Below are 20,090 nucleotides of genomic sequence, written 5' to 3' on the forward strand. Positions count from 1 at the left end.
AAAAATTATCTAATCAGTTGTTTGCTAAGCAACACAGTGATGGAGATGAAGTAGACCATGGTTCCACGCCCTTGTGGTACTTTTCAGTGGGTGGACGTGGCCATTCTGGTGTCAAATGTGCCAGGTATGCCTCTGTTATGGATCGGCAATCTTTTTAGCTGATAGGTACATTCAAAGATATGAGAACTTGTCATGAGTGTATATACCAAATGGTTTCCATCTGGACATATGTAATCAGAGAAATATGACTTCTTCAGGAAGGAAACTGAAAAGGAATCTTCCCCAATCTCTGTACCTTCTACCTCATTCTGGATTTTCTTTGTCCACCTCAGTTGACATGACACTTTTTGAGAAACAGTGGATTATTCTTCCAAAAAAGTGTGCAGTCAAAAATGTAGCAAAGAAACAAATAAATGCCCAGTTTTTTTTCTTTTCTTTTTTTGCAACTAAAGTAATTTTTAAAATAAAACATATTTGAGGGTATTACATCATCATGGATATTATCAGAAGAAGCAGTGTTGCTTATGGACCCTTTGTTGACTATTTCAACACAACTGCTACAGAAAGATGGTCTAAACTAAAGAAGTGCTTTCTTTTCCTATTTCTCTCCACCCCCATCTTTTTCAATCTTCTTCCCCATTCATCATCCTGCTGTCTCTTAACTACCCTGGCATTATATAGAGCATACAAATAAGAGAGGCAGGATGTGCTGTAAGAGCACTCATTATTTCCATTAATGCTTTTACTAGAAGAGGCCATTTCCTCTGTATCAATAATGTATACATGTGCATTTCAAATCCAAAATGAAGAAGGAGTTTAAAGGTGCTGCATCTGCAATGAAGCTAAAGCCTTTATGTTCATTAGAACTGATTTATGCAAGGCCTTTGAAAAGGAATCACTCTATTGAGCAATTTTCCCCTGCTTCAGTCTCCTCCAGAAGCGGATTATATTAGGTGTAAATCAGGGTATGGGTGAGAGAAAGTTCATCCCATTGAAGACTTAAATGGGCTTTCCCATCTCTCTGGTCCAGAGAGGTTTAGAAAGTAGCATCCTGTTAATGATCTAGTCTAGTTTCTAGAAGTATTTGTATAACACAGTAACAGAGTTGGAAGGGGTCTTGGAGGTCTTCTAGTCCAATCCGCTGCTCAGGCAGGAAACCCTATACAATTTCACAAATGGTTGTCCGGTGTTGAAAACCTCCAGTTGTCATGTTCCATACACAACTTATGGAGGCAAGTTGTTCTACTGATTAATTGTTCTGTCAGGAAATTTCTCCTTAGTTCTAAGTTGATTAGTTTCCATTCATTGTTTCTAGTCCTGCCTTCAGGTGCAGGGGTGAAATTCAGCAGGTTCTGACAGGTTCTGGAGAACCAGTAGTGAAAATTTTGAGTAGTTCGGAGAACCGGCAAATATTACCTCCGACTGTCCCAGAGTGGGTTGGGAATGGGAATTTTGCAGTATCCTTCCCCTGCCATGCCCACCCAGCCATGCCCACATAACCGGTAGTAAAAAAAAATAATTGAATTTCACAACTGTTCAGGTGCTTCTTTGTGGCAACTCCTGAGATATTGGAAGACTGCTATCATGTCATTCATACTCCTTCTTTTCCATAAACTAGACATATAATTCTACTATAGTTCATCTTGATTTTGATGTATGACATTTTTAATTAATAAATTGATGTTGGGCTAGATGGCAGAGTTAAGACTTTTCTCTTAGGTAAAACTAGATCTTTCCCAGATTTTATTCTATAAAACAAACCTAGCATATTTGCTGGGCACTGAACCTCATTACATAAACTGGAAGGATGGCTTGGTATTTCTCAACCACCGGCATCAATCTCCATTTCCCAAGATTTCAGTATTCTCACTGCAACATCCACAAGGCCTCACATAGTGATCCCCAAAATCTCTCCAGATCTGGAACTGGAAGAAAAAAAAAAAACCTGCCCACTAAAAAGGGTTTAATTTAAGTGGGGGAGTGTCATAAGTGACATTTACAAAGTGACTGATACCCTGGTGTTTGCAGATATGGCATTTGTTATTCTTTGTTAACAATGCCTAGGAAATTCAGTTTTCCTGTTTAGGAAAAATTAATCAACTTACATGACTGAGTTTACTGAATCCAGGGAAGCATTTAATTGAGAGTCTGCAGTTATTTCAACAAGAGTGGGCGGCCCATGAGCTTCATGAGGTTTCAAATGCTCTCCCTGCAGTTTTTTTTTTTTTTTTTTGGCAGTCATTTTCTGAATATTTTTTTTAGCAGGAAACAAAACTGTCAGATAGATTTAACACATCTAAAAAAGTATTTTTTAAAAAAATCCACACCCCGAGGGTTCTCCCCTGGAATCTGAGCTATGCCAAGCCCATGGATTTTAACAGTTCCTGGCAGGCACAAATCTTGACAATTGCAGTGGGATAAATGTACAACATTTTCCTGGTGCCATCCTGAAAATCTCCAAACATATGCTACCGAGACGGGAGATAAAATGACTCTAATGTAGTTGGAAGAGCTTTTCATGGACAGAGAAGAACAGCTTCCACATTTGACATGGGGTTGTCTAGGAGTAATTTTCTGTTGTTGTTGAAATGAGATGTATCTCAGCTGTCTTTTGAGTCTCTTTTAAAAGCTTATCCTTCTAAAGCAGGTGACGTGGTTTTATATTCTAGACACCAGGGGTGCCAAACTCAGGGGCTGGATCCGGCCCACAGGGTGCTTAGATCTGGCACCCCCTTGAAATAGCAAAGGTGCCTTTGCCAGCGAAAATGAAGCTCCGTTTTCTCCCGAGCTCCCTTTTTGCTGGCAGAGGGTTGCAGGAGGCCATCGCAGCTGAAAACAGAGCTCGGGAGTCCATTTTCACTGGCAGAGCGCTTAGGACACCACAAATGTTCCTGACAAGAGTCATGTCATGCTGGCCCCCTGGCCCCACACCCCCTCCCCCCAGGTCAAACACAATTCTGTTGGGCCCTCAATGAAATCGAGTTTGACACCCCAGTTCTAGTCTGTAGGTCGCCATTTTTTAAAAAAATGTTGCTTTAAAAAAATGAAGCTGCCATCTGCTGAGGATATGTATTAAAGAACAAGATTTCAGCCTTCCCTTATTTTTCCAGGTGATGATAGAATTTTGTGAGAAGTTCACTGTCAATATGTTTCAGCGTTAATTTAGTGTGCCTTTCTTCGGAGATAACTAATTGAAATTCAAACGTAATAATTTTTCCCTTCCTTTTTTCTTCCGTTAGTTGCAGTTGCCTTTTATTTTTTTAGACTTTGTACGCTTGGTGCCCCTCAAAACGCAGTCTTTGTTTCTCTTTTTAAAATAAAAATGGCTAAGTTGCTGCAAAATAAGACAGCAGGCATCTGTTTTAAGTTTTCTAGTTGATGGGAAGTCAGGGAACGCAACTTATTCATACCTGCATAAAAGAATTTAGGCTGAGAAGACTGCATTGTGTCTAGCATTTCGGAGATTTCCCTGATATGGTATGTCATACACTAAATAAATAATAAGGGGAAATGCCTCTTGTTGCAGCTGGTGAAGGGGAGAGAAGGATAACTTTGAATGGGATAACATATTTTTTTTAAAAAACTTGCAAATTTAAAATGAGAGCCCCTTTGAGATTCCTACTAGCTTTCCTTAATAATCTAGTTGTTCTTCCAAGGCCTTGGTTTAACATGGATGTGGGCCTATTGATAGCTGTGCTTTTTTATTATTATTATGCTACATAGAGTGGCAGGATTCTTTTCTTTATAAACTTATATTGTGAGCCTCCTCCATCAGCTGGAATTGGGTGGTGCCTAAATTGAATCAAATAAATAAATAAATAAAAAGTGTTTCTATTTCCTAGGTAACTATTATGGAACACCCAAACCTCCCAGCCAATCCCTTGGTGGGAAAGTGAATAATGCTGATGCTTTGCAAAATCTCCCCTCAAGTTCCAAGCAGACGACTCCCAAACGAACCAAGTCCTACAATGATATGCAAAATGCTGGTTTAGTACATGCAGAGAATGAAGAGGATGACACCCCTGAAATGAACAGTAGCTTTACAGGTAAATCAATTCATTCTCATTAACTCTCTCTCCCCCCCTCTCTTTTTTTCTCTCCCTCCCTCTCCTTCTCTCTTTCTCTCCCTCCTTCTCTTTCTCCCTCCTGATTAATTGGAAGATCAGGAGAATCATGATCCACTTAAATCAGTATTTCCCCCTGGGATTGATGCATTCTGTTAACAGTAAGATTTCTTTTCTAATTTCAAATTTAAGATGTGCACTGCAGGAAAAAAATGTATTAATTTTTGAATTTAAGCTGTTAGATGGGGTCATCAAAACCTATTACACTGGTTGAAATTTGGCTCCCAATCAATAACCCTGTGCATTTCTTACTTAATAGTATGTTATCTAATACATTGGGTTGGTGTTTGTCATCCTTGATGGCTTTAAGACATGTACATTTCAACTCAGAATTCCACAGAATTCCCCAGCCAACGTTGCTGGGGAATGAGAGTAATTGCATTACTGCAATTAGACAAGCATCAGAGTAATGTATTAAGTGTAATGTGTGGTAAGACACATAAGACAACAACATTGACAGATTGAAAAAGATAGTTGCTACTAACAACAATCCTTTTTGTAAAAAAAAAATCACCTGATGAAGCATAATTGGAACGTCTACAGCCTAATTCAAAGAGGACAGCTTTTTAGGAAAAACTCAATAGATGGATAAAAATGCCAAATCCAGGCTAAACATCTGGCTGACTATACAACCAACCATCATCATCACAATAACAGTAAATTGGCCAAATAATAATAAAAGACCAAATGAGGACTAGAAAAGAGACTTATCAAGGCAAAGTGTTACATGGCCAGTGCATAAAACAGATTATGTACTGCAGGCAAAGCAGATTAAAACAAAACCTGACAATGGCTAAAAGCAGGAAAATTGAAGAAAGAGACACAGGGGCTGATTCCGACTGCATGAGACCAACCCCTGAGAACAAATGCGCACAAAGCCAGAATCGAGAAGACGGCAACAAACAGCAAATGCCAGCTCTTCAAAGACGCCGAAGAAGCTATGGGCCACCTGGCTACTTGCTGCAAGATCACACAGATGGACTATAAAGAACAGAACGTCAAAGTAGCAACAATGGTGCATTGGAATATCTTCAGGAGATGCCATTTGCTTGTAAACAAGAACTGTTGGGACCACAAACTAGACAGACTACACAAACTCCTTGGCTTGCAACTGATCACTTAGCAACCGTTTGAAGTTACTGCTGACCTCTTTGAAATACTTACAACTTGGTTCAAAGTTCCCACTGCTAGCTCTCTTCCCCCATAGTCACATATCCTCCAGGACCCGCAGGGCCGGCCTGGAAACAGCAGAGGCCACGGTGCCTCTGCTGGCGAAAATGGTGCTCAGTGGGGCAGGGTTCTCCAGACTCCATTTTCACTAGCAGAAGGTTGCAAGAGGCCATGCAGGCTGAAAACAGGACATAGGGGACCCCCACCCCACAAATTCCGTTTTCACTGGCAGAGAGCTATTAAAATAAATTTAAAACAAAACAAAAGGAGAAATGTTTCCCCTTTTGCATTTGAGCATGCAAGAAGGGACAGGAAAGGAAAAAGGCAAAGAGGAAAACCAAAGAAAAATAAGGAAAAATGGGAAGGAAGGAGGAAGGAGAATGAAGAGGGAAGGAAGGAAGGAAGGAAGGAAGGAAGGAAGGAAGGAAGGAAGGAAGGAAGGAAGGAAGGAAGGAAGGAAGGAAGGAAGGAAGGAAGGGAGATTATAATGAGAATGGGGGAGGGTCTCAGGGAAGTCCTACCTTAGCACTTGACCACCACAGGTGCCCCAGACACGAGTCCCGTGTCACGTCTACCATGGCTACGCGCATCCCTGGGCACACTCACCATGGCCACCACCCCTGGCCCTCTGAGGTCAAACACAACCCAGATGCAACCCTCAATGAAATTGAGTTTGACACCCCTGCTCTAGATTGTGCTGATGATAATGAAAATATGCATATTTTCATCAGAAGATATGGCATTAAGAATTTAGTATATGATTGTAACTACCTAGCGTGTGGCCGGTAATAATTTTTTGCAGAATTGAATTCCACAGTCTGATGTGATTGTATTCCTCCTAAATATCCCCATTTCTCGGCATTTTGTGTTGACCCTGATTTTTAGTATATTATGACTTCTCCATGTCATATAAGTAGTCCTCAACTTATAACCATTTGTTTAGTGAAAGTTTGAAATTACAACAACACTGAAAAAAGTGACTTGTGCAAACTTACAACCATTGCAGCATCCCCACGATCACATGATCAAAATTTGGGCATTTGGCAACTGGCATGTCCTTTGGGTCACGTGATCACCATTTTTAACCTTCCCAGTTGGCCTTTCACAAACAGAGTCAATAAGGGAAACCAAATTCACTGCATGATTTACTTAACAACTGCAATGATTCATGCAACAACTATAGCAAAAAATGTGGTAAAATGGGTCAAAATTCACTGAACAATTGCCTTGCTTAGCAACGGACATTTTGGGCTCTATTGTGGTCCTGAGTCAAGGATTATCTGTACTTATTTTTTACACACTTTACTTTCTCTGAGTTTTTTTTTCCTAAAGTTTCAGAAATCCAATCAGAAATATTATACTTAGGACAGTTAGATCAACTTTTGATCATTTGAGTTCCATTCTATTTTCTCTGCTTTTCCCAGGCTACAATGTTATGTTTTCTGCTTTCTAGTAATTGTTCTTTTACTTATTTGTTCAGCCATTTAGAAGTATGAATCAATTTCTTATTTATTCCCTACTAAGTCAGAGTCTGTGAACATGTATTTAACGAATAGGAATTTGGGGGGCCTGTGTGTAAATCTCAGTATGGATTTTTATATTGAAATTGTCTGTGTTATTTTAAGATTCATTTTCCAATTTTGAAAGATCTTTTTAAAATGTCTCTGTGTGTGTTACTGTCCATAAATAATGTACGTCCCTCTTAGTTATTTGCTCGTTAATGCCAGATCATTGGTGATAATTTGATTCTAAAAGAAAGAAGAGAAACTGATCTGTCCTCATGCAGTCCAGTGTGATCTTGAGCCCCTTGAAAAGGTCGAAAACTCTGTATCACTGCATGACAATATCAGACAAACTCTGAATTAGTTAGTGGAGAGTCTAAACCAGGGGTATCAAACTCACATCGTCATGGCAGTGTCCTGTGACTAATCGGGACTTTTTTCTCCTTCGCTAAACCATGTGTGGGTGTGGCCAGCATGTGACACATCTGGCCCGCGGGCTGAGAGCCCTGGTCTAAACCAAGTAGGGATAGGAAACAAGAAATGTGGCTTTACAAATAATGAGCCACGGAGTGCAGTACTGCAAGCTACTTCTATTGACGGCCAGCTGCCTGCAATTTGGCAGTTCAAATCTCACCAGGCTCAAGGTTGACTCAATCTTCCATCCTTCCGAGGTGGGTAAAATGAGGACCCAGATTGTTGGGGGCAATATGCTGACTCTGTAAAACACTTAGAGAGGACTGTAAAAGCACTGTGAAGCAGTATATAAGTCTAATTGCTATTACAATTAATAATCTCTTTTATTTTTTATTTTTAATAATTTTGTGTGATGTTCTTCTACAGCAGACTCCGGTGAACAAGACGAGCACAATATACACGGTATAAGAGATGCAGCTCTTCCATCTTTGAATAGTAGCATCACCACTGTTCCCACCACGGAACCATCTGAGAAGCTCCCTCAATACCTACCTCCTTGTGCAGAGGAAAACTTGGGTCCTCTGCCTGAAAACTGGGAGATGGCTTATACAGAGAATGGAGAAGTCTACTTTATAGAGTAAAGTGTATTTTCATTTCTTTTTTAACCTTTAGGTTCCATAAATCTCTTTGGGTTTTGTCTATGGAGATTATCGGTCATTCAGGTCATGGTTGTCCCAAAGGTCAACTGGACATTCTGGCTTCTTGCTGAAGAGCTGAAGAAACTTCTTGGATGAGAAGCAAAAACGTCTTCAAAGAAAAACCAGAAAGTCCAGTTCCCTCTTGAAAAAGCAGCTTTGGGACTCTGGGTTTTCTGAATATGGAGAGGAATTCTGGAGAAGGGTTGAAAGTTGATTCATTTCTGAAGACATAAACTATGTACTTTTATCTGGCTTAACTTTGTAAAACCTTAGTCTTGTAAGTGGTCCCCATCTCAAGCTTTGAAGTTATAATAATCAAAATAGAGCTTGAAGGGCCTTTGGAGATCTTCTAGTCCAACCTCCTGCTCAGTCAAGAGACCCTATACCATTTCAGGCAGGTGGCTGTCCAGACTTTTCTTTAAAACTTCCAATGATGAAGGACTCACAACTTCTGAAGTCAAGCTGTTCCACTGCTCCACTTAATTGTCCTCACTGTTAGGAAACTTCTTCTTAATTCCCGGTTGCTTCTCTCCTTGATTAGTTTCCACCCATTATTTCTTGTCTTGCCTTCTGGTGCTTTGGAAAATAAGTTGACCCCCCCCCCCTTCTTCTTTGTGGCAGCCCCTCAAATACTGGACTACTGCTGTCATATCAACCCTAATCCCTCTTTTCTTTAGACATAGACATACCCAATTCCTGCAACTGTTCCTTATATGTTTTAGTTTCCAGGCCTTTAATGATCTTAGTTGCTGGTTGGTTTGCTTTTTGAGAGAAGATTACTGGTATATAAGGAAAAGAATAAAAAAGAAACAATTTGACAATGTCCTGGATGAATTGATGAGGTTTACACAGGCATTTAGATGGGACCAAGCTGATCTTCCATGATAACAGATCTTCTATTGATATATGCATTGTAATTAATCTAGTAGCCCTTGCTCCCCTGAGTAAGTACCATAGTGTGCTACTTTTCACCTTTGGAGGCCACTCCCCAATGGAATAATGTACTTTCTGTTACAGGCAAGATAAACTAAGCTTGTGATAATGACTAAGGCAAGATTGTTTTTTCCTTGTATGATAATGATGCTCCTTGGCTATTTGGAAGTGCAATCTCCAAGTAGCCTGGGTCTCATGGCTAAGTGATTCATCCAGACTGTGTGTTTCTCCGTTTATCAGTTTCAGGGGTAGACATAAAAGCATTTGGCTCTTTTATTCAGCAATTAATCATAGGGTATCAATTCATAAATACAATGTACTGAATCCAGTAAGGTTGGTTTCAAGCAAATACACATAGAGTTATTCATGTAGTGACATTTCTTCATGTAATGATGATGCTAAACATTTCATTGCATAGCACTCTGGCTGCTGATAGAATAAATTAGAAGCTAAATTCTTACTGTATGGTAAGTTATTAAAGCATTCAGCAGTAACTGCCTTTCAGTCTTCATAATTAGTCATCTTTATTTTCTATAATAAACAAATTATAGGATGGTTAAAAAAAACAGCACCCTAATTTTTATTTATGCAATACTTAACCCAGAATTTGTGTTGTTCTGCCTCCATAAACGTATCCTCCACCTTCAGTTTGGAAGGATATTCAAATATTTTACAATTTCCCTTTATGATTTTGAGGTATACATTGTTTTGGTACCTTGGCAAACCCAGTGTTTTCCATTGTTGTTCATTTGCTGAGCCTGCTGGACTTCTATGGCTTAGTTTACCAAATTGGTGATTAATTGCCCAGAAATGCACAAAAGAATTGAATGGATGGATTCTTCTTGCATTGCAAGGGTGGGTAATGTAGTGTGTGAAATGGTGACCTTCCACTCCAGCTTTCACATCGCTAGTAATGGATAGCCGGGATGTGAATACTCTCCTTTGAAAGCAGAACTGTTATTTAATAGTAAGTCTTCAAAGGAACATGTATATTCTCCTTCACATAATGTCGCAGGAGGATTAGATCACTTTGATGATTAGATCATTCTTTTGAGATTTGTGGAAGGAACCATGGTATTCTCTTTCAACAATATAGAATTTCTATGTTTTCCTATTTATTTGTGGATACAGGCAAATGCATTGTGGCTCTTTGAATGAAGAATTGTGAATAATCACAGGGCTCAGCTGGGTTGTAGACACACCAAGAATTAAAATGACATCTTCTTTAAAAGTCATAGGAAACTACAACAGTGGAATGGGGAATAAAGAACAGGATTGTATATGTCTCACAATCCAGTCACGCAGCCCAAAGAAACAGAATAACAGAATAGCAAGTCAGAAGGGACCTTAAGAGGTCTTCTAGTCCAACCCCCTGCTCAAGCAGGAAACCCTACATCATTTCAAACAAATGGTTGTCCAATCTCTTCATAAAAATCCTGCAGTAATGGAAGCACCCATAACTTCTTAGGCCAAGCCATTTCACTGATAAAATTCTCCTCTCAAGAAATTTCTCCTCAGTTCTAGATTGGTTCTCTCCATTTTCTGAAAATAAAAATTCTGTCATCGTGGGGGTTTTTGTATGTATTTTTATGAAACTCATTTTTTATTGTTTTTTTTATTTGTAGTCATAATACTAAAACAACGTCTTGGCTAGACCCAAGGTGCCTGAACAAACAGCAAAAGCCTTTAGAAGAATGTGAAGATGATGGTAAGACAATCAGTGCTTAAATAACATTTGAGAAGGCCACCTTTTTTTGTTTTGAAAACCAGCTGTTTACAGTTCAGGCTTGATTCTCTCTGCCTGTAATCAAACTTTAGCTGTTTAGCAAGTCATTGTGCATTAATGACAAGTGATCTAAGAATCGCATGTTGGTCTGTAGTCATCTTCAGCAATTGGGGTGCCCTGGAGAAGTCCTGGGACAAGAGAGTCCCCAGAACATCCCAACATGGCCTGTAGTCTTAACACATCTGCAGAGTACAAATTTGAGTGGGCAATGCTTTTGTAGCTTGTGAAAACCCCTTTAAAATAAAAAGGCTGGTATGTCTTTAAGAGTTTTAAAAGAAGCATTGGTGACATAATGACATAAGAGAAGGTGCAGGGGTGGGATTTTTAGTGCTCTCCTCACTGCCATTTTAATTTTGTTCTGTTTACTACACAGTTTCAGCAGTATGATCATATGGCAAGACTTAGAGGAGTCTAGGGAACTCCATATATATATATATCTATGATTGTTTGCCTGTCCTTGATCTTTATCCAAAGAAATATTCCGCCAGTTCAGTGAAGCTCAGATGTGGGTCGAGACAAAAGGAATGAGACAAACATACATCCGTAGCAGCTGCACACAAAGCTCTTTGGTTGGGTGTGTCTATATAGGAAACAATTCTTTTTTGATGGCATGGAAGTGGGGGAATAATATTCACATTTTGTAGGAATTATGAAGCCATACACCCAGCAAACACCCACCCTGGAAACAATTTTGTAAGCAGTAACGATAAAAACACCACCAGCAAAAAGTAGTAATAAAAAATTGGTACAGGTCATCCCTGATTTACAAATGGTTGCTTAGCAAACATTCAAAGTTATGAGAGACCTCTCTCCCAAAAGCTGCTTACAATCAAACTTACGTTGCCACTTTCTCCCCCATAGTCACATCATCATTTTTGGGGACGGGGGAGGCATCTTGGCAACCAACTTACCTCTACAGCTGTTTGAGGCCTCCCACAGTCATATGACTGCAATCTTCTTGTCGTTTGCCGTTTCAGGCATTTACTTCCCATTTCTGGCAAAAAAAACCAAACCCCTCCCATTGGGAAAAATGGATTTGGTTCGTTTGCTTAACAACCACCACAAAAATACAGAAAAATCTGATCCAGTTAAGAAGTGACCCTCTTAATGACCACATTGACTTATAACTGTAATTCTGGGGTCAATTACATTCATAGGTCAAGGACTAGCTTTCATAAATGAAAGGAAAACAATAACAAAATCAGTAGTGCACATTTTAACATTAGTAAAAATGTTAAGGAAAACAAGATTATCATCTTTAAAAGAGCACAACACACACACCCAATGACCCTCTAGAGAGAGTGTTTGATGAATAAGGGTACTCAGTGGCTCAGTGACTAAGACGCTGAGCTTGTCGATCAGAAAGAAAGTTGGCAGTTTGGCGGTTCGAATCCCTACTGCTGCATGACAGAGTGAGCTCCCATTACTTGTCCCAGCTTCTGCCAACCTAGCAGTTTGTAAAAAAGCTTGTAAAAATGCAAGTAGAAAAATAGGAACCACCTTTGGTGGGAAGGTAACAACGTTCCGTGTGCCTTCGGCGCTTAGTCATGCCGGCAATATGACCACAGAGACGTCTTTGGACAGTGCTGGCTCTTCGGCTTTGAAACAGAGATGAGCACCGCCCCCTAGAGGTGGGAACGACTAGCACATATGTGCGAGGGGGAGGGGAAACTTGATGAATAAGCCCTTGTACCAAAATAACCATGCATTTAATGGCCATCAACCTCATCTCATCTCATTAGTTGGAATGTTTAATTATGGTTACAGGGTCTTGGCAAGAAAATATGGAAGATGGTCAAAAAAATTTTTAGGATTAAAGGATAATACTAGATTTCCAAGCTAGGTAGTATTTTAGTTATTATCGTCATTGGTCCTCTTCAATTTTTTTTAAACTACTGGAATGACAATTATAGTAGGTACAGTTTCAAAATCACTCTGGGTAAAACAAGACTAGACTAGTAGAATTATGAAATCATGTAGTTTATTACCCTATACATTTGGAGCCCAAGTCACTTTATTAACTTTACGAAAGGCAAATGTGTATCTGGGTTCTTATTTTCTGCAGTAATATATTTTGCAATATATATTCTCTATATTTTTGCAATGTTATATTGGCAAAGATTTAATTTTGACTGTTTCTGAAACACTGAAGGAAGGAATCCAGAGTCCACTTTAAGAAACCAAGCTACCTTGATTTGTTAGACGTGCATTGAGAATAGGAGAAAAAGAAAAGAAAACCTATAAAAGCATAACCTTTTTTTTTTTCAGACAGGATATGTCATTTGAAAACATTTTTAAAAAGGCTAAACCTAATTAATTTAAAACAAAGCATTTTCAAATTTATCTTTTGAACATGCAAATATAGGCTAATTCTACACATATAAAGGTTGCAGAAATATTTGCTAATGTAACACCATGATGGATTCTCTATGACTCAAAAGATTTCCTTAGACGATTGATGTGGGCAGACAGAAATTCAAGCAACAAATTAGAAAGAGGTTAACATCATTGATGATGTTAAAGCACTAAACGGCACATCCCTCTTTAAACATAAATTGAAATGACATGAAAAACCAAAGATGTATATATCTATATTTCAGAAATAATACACTTCTGCTTTGAAGGTACTTTCATAGCATGTTGTTTTTTTTTCAAAAATATCTTGATTTGAGAATAAGACTGCAGGGCTGAACAAAAACTTTTTGGCAGACGATCACACTAAAAACACATCAACCACTTGAAAAGTGAGTGGATTCAGAAAAACACTTGCCAGGTTCCATTTTGATTTAAACTCTTTGGAGAGAATGTTCTTGCTGCCTTTTAAAACAAGTTTTATCATGCTTGTTTTCAAACTCAAGAAAGTATACTGGTTATGTGACATGGCTTCTATGTATGAACACATAGTATGATGGCTTACGATATCCATCCCTTGACTTTTGAGGACATGTAAGACCTCAAGTTACAATCATTCATTTAGGGACTTTTTGAAGTTAGCAGCAGCACTGAAAAAGATGACCTGTGACCTTTTTTTCGCACTTAATGATGGTTGCAGCATCCCTGTGGTCATATGATCAAAATTCAAATGCTTGGCAATTGACATGAGGCAATTCAATGAGTGTTGCCAGCCAGCTTCCAGCAAAAAAGTCAGTGGGGAAGCCAGTTTCAGTTAACAATCATGTTACTAACTTAACGACTGAAGTGACTCACTTAACAATTGTGGCAAGAAAGGTTGTAAAACGGGCATAATTTGCTTAACAACTGCCTTGCTTAGCAGTGGAAATTTTGGGCTCAATTGTCACTGTAAGTGGAGGACTACCCATACAGGTAGTCGATTCAGGTTGCTAAGAGAGACATTTGTTAAGTGGGTTTTGCTCTATTTTCTGACCTTTCTTGCCACAGCTGTTAAGTGAATCATTGCAGTTGTTAAGTTATTAAAGTTGAATCTGGCTTCCCCATTGACTGCTTGTGAGAAGGTTGCAAATCACATGATCCCAGGGCATTATAACCATCGCAAATATGAATCAGTTGCAAAGCATCCAAATTTAGATCATATGACCATGGGTTGGGTTTTTTTTTTTCTGCAACAATCATAAGTGTGAAAAATAGCCATAAGTCAGTGCCGTTGTAACTTTGAACGGTCACTAAACAAATTGTTGTAAATTGAGCACTACCTGTACATCGAACCCAAATTCATGGAAAACTCTGTAAATATGGCATTTATTTATTTGAAACATTTATATAGCCACCCGTTTTGTACTGAATTCTGGGGAGCTCCCAATCAGCAGTTATAACAACTTCTATGATAAACATACATAAATATATCAACACCACAAGCTCTTGAAGTTCTGAGACATAACGTTCCAAGGAATTGGGTGGTCTTTAACTCGGGAAGCTTTACACATCTTAGTTAGACCTGTTGGCAAATTAAGTCCTGTATAATCAGTATCCAGCCATCCAGATGTACCAGAATGGTAATTCTAGCATTCCTCACTGTTGACCATGCGAGCAGAGATTGGTTGGCATATTTGAACTTCAATATTGCACAACCCTGAGCAGATCCATTATTTTGCTTCAACTCCAATATGGCTCTAAATGCTGATGGAGATTCTCAAATCATCCCACTCATACGATTGTCCCAAAGATGCTTTTCAAAAGGCAACTAGGCTTTCTTGGTTCTTTTTTTCCCCTTGAAAATATTTCATTTGTCACCCAAGAAGCTTCTTCAGCCCAGTTGTCTTTTCAAAAGCACCTTTGGTTCAAATGGCTTTGTAAATGTTTCTCGTTCCTGCTACCAATAAAATTGCCTTGTATTGATTCCGGTTTCTTGTACATTAAAAGTGGTGTCTACTACCTGAATCATAGTATGCTCCATCTGAAATTGAGAAAACTTTATTATACTTACTAGGGAAAAAAAAACAATCCTTCAACTCAATACTGTTTGCATTGTGACTGATAGGAGATTATTTTACAATTATAAATTAATCTAGCTGGGAACATTACTTTGTTTTGGTGTTCTGATGCTGAGAAGTCTCGTGTTTGGTACCTCTTTTTAGAAGACATGACTGATGTGCTCAAATGAATCCATGCCTGTCCTATAATTTGCTTGCAAGTTTTATCATTTCTCATTTGCTGATTACAGTTTTGTTTCTTAATAAAAACAACAACAACACACACTCTCATTCATGCCATCATTGACAGATAAAAATTCTACGCTTTAATGGAATTTTTAAATAGAATACGTTCTTTGCAAGTACTTTCACATGAAAGTGTTTCTCAGAATAGAATAAAAGACATTTGCTTTGAAATTCATTCAATTAGTCCATTTTGAAGCTACGTACTTTGGCTAAAAATACAGTCTTAAGATGACACCAACTAGCAAGCATGCATTATATGATGTGTCAACTCATTCCAATGGAGTCGACACAGGAGTTATAATTAATCATTCCCATTAATGGTTTTATTTAACAGGAAGTTAAAATTGGTCAAGGTTTTTTTTTTTTAATTAATTATTCTGGAATGAAAGTCCTCAACTTATGACCATAATTGAGCCCAACATTTCTATTGCTAAGTGAGAAATTTGTTGAGTGAGTTTTGCCTTTTTTCCAACCTTCCTTGCCACAGTTGTTAAGTGAATCACCGCAGTTGATAAAGTTAGTAACCCGGTTGTTAAATGAATTTGGCTTCCCCATTGACTTTGCTTGTGAGAAGGTCGCAAAAGGGGATCATGTGACTTTGGGGACACAGCAACAGTCATAAATATGAACCAGTTGCCAAGCATCTGAATTTTTATCACATGATCATAGGGATGCTACAAAGGCCATATGTAAAAATGGTCATAAGTCACTTTTTCAGTGCCGTCGTAACTCTGAATGGTCCCTAAATGAATGGTTGTAAGTTGAGGACTACCTGTAATAGTTTATCAAACCAGATTTGGAAACTGTTGGATTGCCTCTAGTATGAGGCTTTGGTTCCTTGCACAGATAAGAGCTCTGATTTGGATATTGTCACAAAACAACATGCAGGAAACCACTTAAAAGCCTTTCCGCCATTCCCAGAAATGAATGGAAATCCCAAACACACAGGAATTTGCCATGCCCAATTCCCTCGATCAATACAGTTCATTTGTAATCATTGAACAGTCTTGATTGTCCTGCAAGTTGTCTTTTCTACCCTTTGTGGGATTGAAAAGGAGATGCAGCCTTTTTAAACTCTTGCAGTGTCAAACGGATCCTTAGCACGGTTGCCAAGAGCTAAATGCTTTCTAGTAACCAGGGTGTTGTGGCATGGGTTTGGGCTAAGTTGGTATGAAACTTGGTGTTGGTTCTGCTGTGTACTGGAAGGAATTTCTTGCTTGCTGCTGGTGTCTGAATGTTTCTTTTAATTTTTTTTCTATCTCACTGCTCTTCCTTTGGAGAAGAAGGGGTACACACGGAAGAACTGGACAGTGAACTAGGTAAATCATCCATCTCTCATTTTTTTATTTTTTATTTTTTGCTATATTGGTTGGACTGCACTACTAACCACTTAACATCTTTTTTTCTTTGTATCACTTTTTCCTTTTTTTTTAATTTCAAGCGTTAACAACATGTAGCTTGCTTCTGCACCAAACAGCGTTTGCATAGGAATAACATTTTCAGATCGACAATGTCCCTATTATTTTGAGATATCTTCTTTCCTTCTTCCCTCATGGCATAATTGTAACTTTTTCTGCTTTACATATATATATAGCTATAGGGCATTAAAGGACTTTTTCCATGGGCTGGGTGGTGTTCTAATTATTGGCTCCTTCCTGTTTAGTTTTGATGTTAAATTAGGAACTTGAGTCAAACTTTGTGAAATACTGCAGCATTAGGGTTCTGGGTTATATACAAAGACCATGCTATTTTGGTGCAAAAAAGTTCTTATTTATTTATTTCTTATGGGATATATATGATGCCATATGGCTTAAATAGTGCTTAAAGTATAAAATGCGCTTCCAAATATCTAGAATCTGAAACTGACATTTGAGAGCATCTAAATTACCATCCTAATTCTGGTTGCTGAGTATTTTTAGGCATACTTAGAATAACCATGTAGCTGGCATGATGCTACATAACCATGAAACCCTAAAACGATGCAGCTCAATTATTGAATTTTATTCCTTCTGTGGGATTCAAAAAGCATCAGTTACATTTTGAATGGAAGGTGTAATTTACTTGATGCAAGATGAGCTGATTAAGCTATGTGTTTCCAGTCCTTCTGGGGAAAATAAGGGAAAAGTTTAGCAAATTAGCTGCAAAAGAAAATTATGTTTGCTAGCTTGACTTTCAACGTATAAAAATAGTGACATGCCTGCTAATTCTGTTTCCATTCTGCTCATAGCTCTCTCTTTCTCTCAATTACACATCATTGAAGGTTTTTTTGCTACAATGGTACCTCGGTACTTGTCATTAATTGGCGAGTACTAAAAATGATGAGTGCCAAACAAACCATCAACTTGCCACATGACCAGAAGTGTGTTCCTACCGGTTCAGCCCAGTTCAGCTGAGTAGGTAATAACTCAGCTGGCCATGCCCCCGAATCGGTTCTATCGACAGTGCCATAGGCACCGCCATCTTGTTTTTGCTTCTGCGCATGCACACGTAGCATGCACCAAGTGTGCGCCCGAAGCGAGTCCCTGAGCAAACCGGTAGTAGAAGAAGCCAGTACCCACCCCTGCACATGACCCTTTGTTTCAGGTGGGAAGGACTTCCAATCTGTCCCTTTTCCTATGTCAGTGATCTTCCCATAATGGGGGACTTCCTGTCTGCCCTCTGCGGCCATCCCCCTCTTCCTTTTGCGGTGACTTCCCAGCATGGCTGACTTCCTATCCATTCTTTGTAGCCGTCCTCCTTTTCCTATAGCAGTGCATCAAGTATCAAACATACGAGTACCAGGACAACATTCCCAGGTCAAAATGTGTCAGGTACCAAATTTGACGAATTTTGAAGCAGTCAAGTACCGAAGTACAACTCTATATGTTTTGCCAAGTGTCATGGCAGTGATCAGCTCTTTTGGATCCAGAGACTTTGAGCACACCAATAAATAAAGGGGCTTTAGGCTTTGTTTTATGAACAAGCAAACAGTTATAAAGACATAATATAAAAAGCATGCATACCAAGCAAGTTGATGCCCCAATCTCTAACATGCTGTCAGGAACTCTTCAATAACCACAACAGAGATAACCGAAGGTGGCCAGTTTCCAGAGTACTTAATATTATGTTTTATGAAGAAGCTCACAACAAACAACAACAACCCAAGATTTTAAATTAAAACCCAGTATCATGATTCCATGGCCATGCTATGGTCAGGAAACTTGCAAGACCCAATCTTGACTAGAAAGTCTTAGACTTTCACAGATTTGCAGCTAGCAATACCACTTAGACTTATATACCACTTCATAGTGCTTTTACAGCCCTCCCTAAGCAGTTTACAGAGTCAGCCTATTGACCCCAACAATCTGGGTCCTCATTTTACCAACCTTGGAAGGATGGAAGGCTGAGTCAACCTTGAACCTGTGAGACTCGAACTGCAAACTGCTGGCAGCAGGCAGTCAGCAGAAGTAGCCTGCAGTACTGTGCTCTAAACACTGCGCCATCATAGCTGTGTGAAGATTCTCCCCCACCTTTCTCCTTTATTCATAGATTTTGTTTAGTTAAAATTTAAATAGTTGCATATTTTTAAAAATACATTTTAAGCAAATTATCAATAGCAGCTGCATTGTGCAAAACCAGAGAATGTGCATTGCAAAGAGCTTTAATCTGTTGCACTTGGTTTTAATGGTTGGGCAGCTGTAGGACCTTCAGCTTTCATTTATTGAAATAACTCTTACAGTTCTTCTAGAGAACATTGAACCCTGAGGCATTATAAAAATAGCACTACATACAAAACCAGAAATAAAAGGAATGAAATAAGAGCTGGGATCTACTTGGCAGAAGTGGGTTAGGGTTAGGTAAGCCTCCAGGAGAATCTGGTCACTTAGTACGATCTACTTGATAATTCTTTTAGAGAATTTGGCCGCAGTTCTTTATAATTAGTTTTCCTATTCTTAAAGTATTTTGTCAAGTAATTTACCTTTATAATCTGAACACCGACAGCCTGATGTGTTCAGCCAGGTGCACACTTCCTTCACTAGGCACACATTATTACCTGTTTAGATTTGTGCCTTAAGTGTAGAATACAGAAACATTCTGCAAAGAATGTAGGGCGAAGGGGAATGGGAAGTTACTTAATGTTGATTTTATTTTATTTTATTTTGAAAAAAATGTGTGTGGTCTCTTGTTGTTGTGCTTTCAAGTCTGTGTTGACTCCTAGTGAACTGTCTAGGCAAGTCCCTGCAGTTTCCTTAGCAGGTTCTTGGAAGTGGTTTGCCACTGCTTTCTTCCTGGGACTGAGAGAAAGTAGTCCAAAGTCACCCCACTGGCTTTGTGCCTGAGGCAGGATGAAAATCCACCGTCCCCAGGTTTATAATCTGCTGCCTTAAATTACTACCACCAAACTGGCTTTTGCATGTAGGACTTGAGAAAAGGCCAATTTTAAAAAAAAATATGTTGCCAAATATTTTCTCATCACACCTATTGCCAATTAGCCCCACATTTCCTTTCCTCATATCTCAGGAAATCCAAAAACTCTTCAGATAGATGCCATGAAAAATGTGTGGGTGGGATAAATTGGAGGAAACCTGTTTTTTATTTGCAAACAAGGAACATGTGGAGCAAAACTTGTTTAATATTTTTCCTTGATTTTTAGCCAGTTCTGGGTTTGCAATATAAACTTTGAGTAATTAGCCCATGTGTGTTTATAAGGGATTAATTCCTTTTCAGTCTGGAACTGTTTGTGTCCGTATGGCACACTAGTTGGAGCCTGCAGCTAACACATTTGAAAAAACACAGAGATTTTATGTGCAAGTGTCTGATTTTATAAACAGCAAGGTTTTATTTTGTAT

At 38.8% G+C, this 20,090-nt stretch overlaps 1 protein-coding gene across 20 annotated transcripts in view; it reads left to right on the forward strand.

Annotated features, from left to right (window-relative positions):
- The window catches only part of MAGI1 (membrane associated guanylate kinase, WW and PDZ domain containing 1), a 508,140-nt gene that overhangs the window by 371,832 nt on the left and 116,218 nt on the right, over nt 1–20,090 (forward strand). For 8 of the 20 annotated variants that reach the window (XM_032211704.1, XM_032211706.1, XM_032211708.1 and 5 more), the window contains exons 4-7: nt 3,843–4,046; nt 7,637–7,847; nt 10,467–10,549; nt 16,542–16,580. In XM_032211704.1, the coding sequence (XP_032067595.1) occupies nt 3,843–4,046; nt 7,637–7,847; nt 10,467–10,549; nt 16,542–16,580 (537 nt within the window). The remainder of the gene's footprint in view (nt 1–3,842; nt 4,047–7,636; nt 7,848–10,466; nt 10,550–16,541; nt 16,581–20,090) is intronic. The other 12 variants (XM_032211709.1, XM_032211717.1, XM_032211720.1 and 9 more) reach the window with 4 other exon arrangements.

The sequence above is a fragment of the Thamnophis elegans genome, chromosome 2 (assembly GCF_009769535.1).
Source record: "Thamnophis elegans isolate rThaEle1 chromosome 2, rThaEle1.pri, whole genome shotgun sequence".
Classification (NCBI taxonomy): Eukaryota; Metazoa; Chordata; class Lepidosauria; order Squamata; family Colubridae; genus Thamnophis; species Thamnophis elegans.